This window comes from Limulus polyphemus, unplaced genomic scaffold (assembly GCF_000517525.1).
Source record: "Limulus polyphemus unplaced genomic scaffold, Limulus_polyphemus-2.1.2 Scaffold76900, whole genome shotgun sequence".
Taxonomy (NCBI): domain Eukaryota; kingdom Metazoa; phylum Arthropoda; class Merostomata; order Xiphosura; family Limulidae; genus Limulus; species Limulus polyphemus.
Window position 1 is genome coordinate 1 of NW_013742496.1, and position 7812 is coordinate 7812.

Here is a 7812-nt window from a genome sequence, read left to right on the forward strand (position 1 = left end):
GCTTTTACCGATTGTTTGGCGCAGATAGCCTAGCTGCTTTGCGCCATAAAACACCAACCAACCAACTTATTTTTCTTTAGTTTATGTGCACAGTATAATGCCATTTTCTTCTTTCCTCACCAGCGGAGACAACGTCATTTCTATACGCTTACCATTTGTTTGTTTGATAGTTTGGTGAGAATGAAGATACCTTTTATGCTCAAATTACGTTTGGAAAGTATAATAAATAAGACATATCGCTCAAACTGTTTGGTAAAAGAAACGTTTTCTTGAAGGTCCTCCTCTTTGGTGCCTTTTCTCCTCTTATAGAAACATACAAATTTTTACAGAATGTGAGGGTTATACTTTTGCTCATTAGACATTTAACTACAAGTGTGTGGACTATTTTAACGTCCATTTAACCTTGCATTCAAATTATCTGTGTTCGCAGGTTACAATCTTTCTGTCATTTTAAAAACAATGTATCTACGAACGCTTCAAACAAGGGACGTTGTAGTTAACCATGTGGACTTTGTATGAAATGTAATCTTGGTAACAAAGCTTAATATAACGTACAAGATAAGCAACAAACTAAGTATTTGAGGGGATTTGTTTCATTTTATAGCATCCAAGCATTACGGGTTATCCGTTCTATACAGTAGTATTCATAACATTAGGTATCCCTCCGCGTTAAAGAATCTAAACTTTACAATATTTATGTAATCGGTGTATTTGGTACAAATATTTATTTACCTATCTGTCTATTTTATATACTACAATCTCTCTATCTCTTTTTTAATCTCTTACAGCCTGTTTATCTATATATATACACATTACAGTGAACTAAACCCCTGTATACTATATAATTCACGATAATGTTTTTGTGTTAAATTATCTGTTTGTACGCAAACTCTTGTCACAGTTTTCGAGCTAACAGTACTAAACTTGGCATTTGAACTCGGGGTGGCCTCTATGAAGGGGAGCTAAAACGCACCTGGAAGGTCACCCATGCCTAGTGAGGGTCTATAAATATGTATGTAGGGTTGTCGGACTCGAATCTGACATCGGAATTTGTGTTCCTGACTCCCCTTCCTCGAGGTCCAGTGATACTGTTTTTGAAAATGTGTTCATACTCCCACTCACAGGTTAGCGGAGTCAAACTTGTCACAATTGTTCAGATACTACGGGCAGGTGTCCTAACATGTGTTTTTTTTTGTACTTGCCCCCCTTCGGGTAGCTATAGAAATAATTGGGAATAATGGAGGAGCTTGATTGGTACATTGCGGCCTCTGTGCATCTGATCCCCGCAGCTGAGCGCGGGTATTTTATGCTAGTCTCAATAAAGACACGTCTAGCGCACAGTTCAGGAAATAAATAGATATACATTTCATTGACTGACACGTGTACTATTCTACAAAAGGGAATACATATATATATATAGGTGTAATGGTCTTGTATATATGAAAGTAATGGGAGAATGTGTTCATCACTTACGAAAATATTAACTGGCAATGGTGTCCATAAGCAATGTCTTTCATTCATGAATACTCCACATAATTACGTAAGTGATTTACTGTTCGAAAATAAGTGGATTCGACTATTTTGCCTCCGCCCAAATGACAGATCATTCTTGGATGAAGCTGCTTACAAAATGTTGTTTTGGTTTTGTTTTTTCCAAGTATTTTCCATACAAGCCCTTTTATTTGATGGCCCTATTAGCATATGTTTAATGCATGCTACTGCAAGTTTTAATGAGACTTTGAAATATACATACAAGTTAAAATGTTAAAGAAGTCAAGGTTTGGATTATTAAAAAGTTTGTTTTCCACCAATATTATGTTACCAGCTGAAGGTGATTCTTAGTCATTTACCAAGTTCTTCATTCTCCAAACATGTTATTTCTTTTCTTTGTAGTAGTTTTGAACACATTTTGATTTCTACATTATCACCAGTTCTGAAATTAATGGAAACGTTTTTTAATTATTATTATTTTGTAATTGTTACTCTAGCGAATGATGTTGCAAGAAGGATCAGAAAGCTATGGTTACTGGAAAGAACCACCAGTTCCTATTTACATTCGCTTCTATTTCTTTAACCTTACCAATCCTGAAGGGGTGTGGAGTCTCAAAGAAAAACCAGACTTTAAAGAAATGGGTCCATATACGTTCAGGTAAAAACGTAAATGGTTCTGATGTTTATAATTTGTTTCATTCACACTTGTACCTCCTATTCAACTGCAAACTTTTGTTGTGACTCTGTAACAATTAATAAGTTAAGTTGTTTAATTTGTAGACATATGAACATTTAAATAATATATTACGAACGATTACCGGTAAATTGTGTTTGTGTATTTTTCTTAATAATGCTCACCTAGGAGATATACGTGCTTCGTCAGTAATAATTATTCTAGCTATTTACTATTTTGACTTTTTGAACTGTTGGACATAAGCATAAATTACAATTCTCTATATACATTAGCACAAATTATAATTCTTTATATACATTAGCATAAATTACAATTCTTTATATACATTAGCATAAATTACAATTCTTTTATATACATTAGCACAAATTACAATTCTCTATATACATTAGCACAAATTACAATTCTTTGTATACATTAGCACAAATTACAATTCTTTATATAATTTACCTTGTTGACTCAATGTGTGGAATTTGACCTAGCTCAAATCTTCCGCATTAGCCTAACCATGTGATATTATTAAGAATATGGTCGAAAATATCGTTAATATGCCTAACCAATGTTTCAGTAAAGATTGCATCATTACAAAATTTTATTTTGAACTCTAATGAATGATATTCTATGCTGTTTTAGGTAACTAAGACTAAACTTAATAGGCATGTGGTGAATTTGAACTAGTTAAATATTGTCATTAATATAATTTCATATTTTGTTTGTTTTAACTCCGATGTAAGCTACCTTTTGATGTTACAGTGAAATAGTTAATACGGTATTAAGTCTCTTACATCTTAAGTTGTTTTTCCCTTGAGTGGTGTTAGATATTTTATTTGTCTTAGATTTTTCACGCAAGGCTACGCAAAGGTTATCTGCTTACAGTCGTCCCTAACATTGAACTGGTAGATTAGATAGTCAGCAGCACCCTCCGCCAACTCTCGGGCTACTGTTATCTGAGCGAACACTTCGATTTCACCGTCACTCTTAGAGTCTAACCACGGCTCTAAAGTGCGAATTCGCTTTTGCGTCACGGGTCCCGCACCGTAAATCGTCAAATTCTGAGTCCGGGTACGGCAATACTAGGCCACACACAGCCTCTAATTATATAAGCGACGCTTGAAATAATTTCTCAACCTCAACAGTGCGTGATTGACAGTAGTAATAACAATGGGAGAGTTTTGATAATCAGTGTGTCGACTGTGTGTGTAAAGTAACTTTGTACATTATATTATCTTGGTAAGTGATTATCACAAAGGGATTTTTGAAAGTTCTATGTAATTTATTTACGCCTCAACAATCAACAGCGTTACGTAAAGACAAATAAATTATAACTGATTTCGTGTCGCTCGATCTTCATTGGGCTGATACAGTGCTGTACAATTTAGTTTCCAATAATAACTCACTGTTTGTTAAGGGATTACAAGACAAAGTTTGGTATTTTTCTGAAAAACAATCATTATATATATATATATATAATAAATCAATATATTTTATGCTTAATTGGTTCCTCAAGGTTTACAGACTTATGACGCTAAAATCTGGAGTTCGAGTACCCGTGGTGGACAGAGTGCAGACAGCCTGTTGTATAGCTTTTCCCTAAACCAAAATAACAAATGTTATCAAATGTTTATTGATGTTTTCGTTTCGATCAGTGTCGTACTGGTATTTCCCTTATTTTAACAGGTGCTGTTTTTATTCCTTGATTAATCATCGTATTGGTTGGAGTACGGTAAATAAATGTATACAGTATTCATGAAAAGAACTATTTATAATAACTTAGATTACTGTAGAAAGACGTTGTTTACCGTAGAGTAATTATGATTTCACTTGCAGCTTTTTTCATTCATTTTGTAGATATTTACGAAATGTGTGTATGGCCTGGCATGGCCAGGTGAATAAGGCGCTCGACTCACAATCTGAGGGTCGCGGGTTCGAATCCGCATCCCACCAAACATGCTCGCCCTTTCAGCCGTGGGGGCGTTATTATGTGACGGTCAATCCCACTATTCGTTGGTAAAAGAGTAGCTCAAGAGTTGGCGGTGGGTGGTGATGACTAGCTGCCTTCCCTCTAGTATTACACTGCTAAATTAGGGACGGCTAGCGCAGATAGCCCTCGTGTAGCTTTGCGCGAAATTACAAAAACAAAACATACGAAATGTGTAATCATTTCTCCATTTTAATGCAAGAACCAAGCGTGCACGAACCAAGTTGTCCAACCTTTCAGTACATGCTTTTCTTACGTAAGCGTCCTTCATTTCAGTGTTTTTATGCAAGATTTCGCTTATACTACATTATCTACACTTGACCTGTATACCCTTAGGGACTGTACGTGTGTAATCATACTACATTATATACACTTGACCTGTATACGTTTAGAGACAGTACGTGTGTAATTATATTGTTCAATGTTGCAACAATAATACCTTTCTCTCTTCGAAACCTTATAACACTAACTGTATATACTGTTACACAGAAAATATATGTAGGAACTTAAAAGTACATACTACACCATGTTTCGTTGCAACCACTGTGTTTCACTGGCATCACTAACATAAAATAAAAACAGAAAAGGCAATGAAATGCGATATGAGTAGGTTTCGCATTTCGGCTTAAACAAACGACTATGTAGGTGTCTTAAATTGCAAGATATGTGAGAACGTTTACGGATTTAATTTAAAGTCGTGGACTTCTCATTATAGAGAAAAGCATTGAGTGTAAATGTGTAGGTAAACTGATAACTTTTGAGTTTCATATGTCGAACAAACAACAATACTGTGTATGTATGATACACAAACATAAGATTTTGCCTCCATATTGCTCAAATAAATGTACTTGAGTGTTAGTACCTCGATATATCGTAAACGTACTTTCATATATGTAGATGTAAGGTTTTTTTACATATTTTAGCTCGACACAATAATTCCCCCTAGTTTTCTTTACCAACAAGTCTGTTACACTGACATTATTACACCAGTTTTTTTCACTCATTTTACTCTGCAAAAAATTAAAAAAAAAGTTTGAAAAACTTAATTTCTCACGCACAGATTGAAAAAGATGACCTATATTTTACATTTAATGTGTTCCAAGGCGTCTGTTTTTCTTCACATTTTACTGTAGAGGTAGAAAATTCATTAACAAATCAAAACACCCCTATTTATTCATTAGTTGGAGTCTCCCTATTTGTTCCCCTATACCTTTATGTTGCATTTTACTTTTTTTTGTTTAGTTGTTTAAAATTGACTAACATTAAATAAACTTCCAAACCTAAACACCGAAACTGTCCATCAGAAAGTACACTATTGTAAATTTTAAACTTCCCAATGTCGCTTGCTTTCTCTTGATCTTTGTTTTATTTCATGTTTGTTTGTCACTGTGGATTGTATTCTATGTATTTTCACTTCTGACATTTTTTCTATTATTACTTTTTCAACTTGAATAAACTACTTTGCTACTTTGAGTATAATTCTCTTAAGTTTGTTAGTTTTGTTAACGTACGGTGAATAGTTAATTGTATCTGATTTGTTAGCTTTCAAGGTGATATTTGTATAATTGTTATTTTTTTCTTAATTCTCTATGTTCAATTTCTCTGGTGATAGCGCCCTCTGGCAGCAGGCAGATGAATAAAATGCAAATAGAATGTTTTAAAGATTTTATAGTTATAGAAGAGTGGGCAATAGTTACTATATAGTTGGTATTATACGGTTGGGACTAAAGAAAACTTCACGAAGAAAATTGAAACCAGTTTAAATATTGCTTATTTCAGAGTAAGACGCTAGATGTTATAAATCAAATAATTGCTTAGTCACATTTGTCCTATTTCGCATATCCAAGCAGGATATCATATAATAGTTAGTATGTTTGGAGTTTCAATCCGAGAATTAATGGTTCACGTCCCGTTGCCGAAAAAATCGCGCTTCACACTTTCGGGCTGTGGGTACATTATAACAGCGACGGCAAATCCTACTATTCCATTATAATAGCCCAAGAGTTGGCAGTGGGTGCTGTTGACTAGTCATCTTCTCCTTTAACCTATCAGTTCAAAATTTTGAACGGCTAACTGAGATAGTCCATGAGTAGCTTTATGCGAATATCCGACAAACACACATGTTTATATCTTATAAGGCAAAATAAAGATCGCTTGGTCTAACGCTGTATTTCCGCTCTACATTTATTACTTGTGTTGCTAACTCTAATTAAAAGCATTCTTGAAAGGTTTCGTCTAGATGTTCAATAAAAATTTTTGTTATTATTTCGTAAGATGAAGGAATTTTAGTCATTCTTTGCTCCTCTAGAGTCAATGACTGCTGAGGGTCCAGAGGTGAACGATCAAGTAAATACGTTACATTTAAATTTTGTTTACCAGCAATCAAAAGGTTGACCGTCATGAAACAAAATATAATTCAAGTGTTTGGGTCGATAAATTCACCATATTCTATGTATACAAAATGCAAAAGAAATAATACACCATAAAACAATATTTTGATACCAAACAAATACAAAGATTAAAGAGAACAACTTTCGTGTTTGAGGTTAAGGTGCACTTAGAAACGTTATTTCGACACAGTCTTCTCTCCACCATATTTCTTAGATCGAGTTCCTCGCTTCGTCAGTTCAGGCTTACCACACTAACTTCAATGTATTATATGTGTATAATTCGGTGTATTGAATTTCGCATATGAAAAATCGTTTTGAACGTTCTTTCAAAGGTATCTTTTAAAGAGACCAATTGAAACACTTTGCTTCGAGAAACTTTGGCTCAGGTATGGTTAGTGGTTGGCGTGTCCGAGCTGTGAATCCGTGGTTTTTGTCCCGCTGCTACTGCAAAAACAACAACAACAAAAAAAACACTATGCACTTTGGAGCTGTGGGTACACTATAAGAATCTCAAATCTCACTATGCAGTCAGATAAAGTAGCCCAAGAGCTGGTGATGGATGCTGTTACACTTGATACCTTCCTTCCAGTGTATCAGTTCAGTAAAGACGGTTAAGCGCAGACAGACTTTTGTGTAGCTTTGAGCTAAAATTTTGAAAAAAAAATCTATCGACCAACAACTATCACTTATTAATTTTAACTTTGATTGGCTTTTTTTTTCTATCTTGGATCGTATGTTAATATTATGTTAATCTTTGATTTCTCCACGTCTTATAAAATGTTTACAGTATTTAAAAAAGTATTAGCAGGTAACTGTTTGTTCTCCTGACAGGGAGCATCGTTTAAAAGTAAACATCACTTGGAACAAGAACGGGACAGTCTCCTATCAGCAAATCAAGAGCTGGTATTTTGAATCAGATCTTACAGACGGTTCTTTAGAAGATATTGTCACAACCCTCAACGTTCCTGCTGTTGTAAGTATTGTATCTACCGTCACCCTTCATGTACTTATGTTCTAAGCATTGTATCTATTGTCACTCTAATTGTTCTTAGTATTGTAAGTATTGTATTTACCGTCACCCTTCATGTACGTATTGTTCTAAGCATTGTATCTATTGTCACTCTTATTGTTCTTAGTATTGTATTTACCGTCACCCTTCATGTACTTATTGTTATAAGCATTGCATCTTTTGTCACTCTTATTGTTCTTAGTATTGTAAATATTGTATTTACCGTCACCCTTAATGTTCTTATTGTTTTAAG

At 34.4% G+C, this 7812-nt stretch overlaps 1 protein-coding gene across 1 annotated transcript; it reads left to right on the forward strand.

The window, feature by feature from the left end:
* Positions 1-1001: 1001 nt before the first annotated feature.
* Positions 1002-7553, forward strand: LOC111084459 (protein croquemort-like; the record flags this gene model as incomplete). Its single annotated transcript, XM_022381166.1, has 3 exons — positions 1002-1124; positions 1989-2149; positions 7382-7553. Coding segments are annotated over exons 1-3 (447 nt in total), but the record flags the coding sequence as incomplete, so codon positions are not given.
* Between the last annotated feature and the right edge of the window lie 259 nt (positions 7554-7812).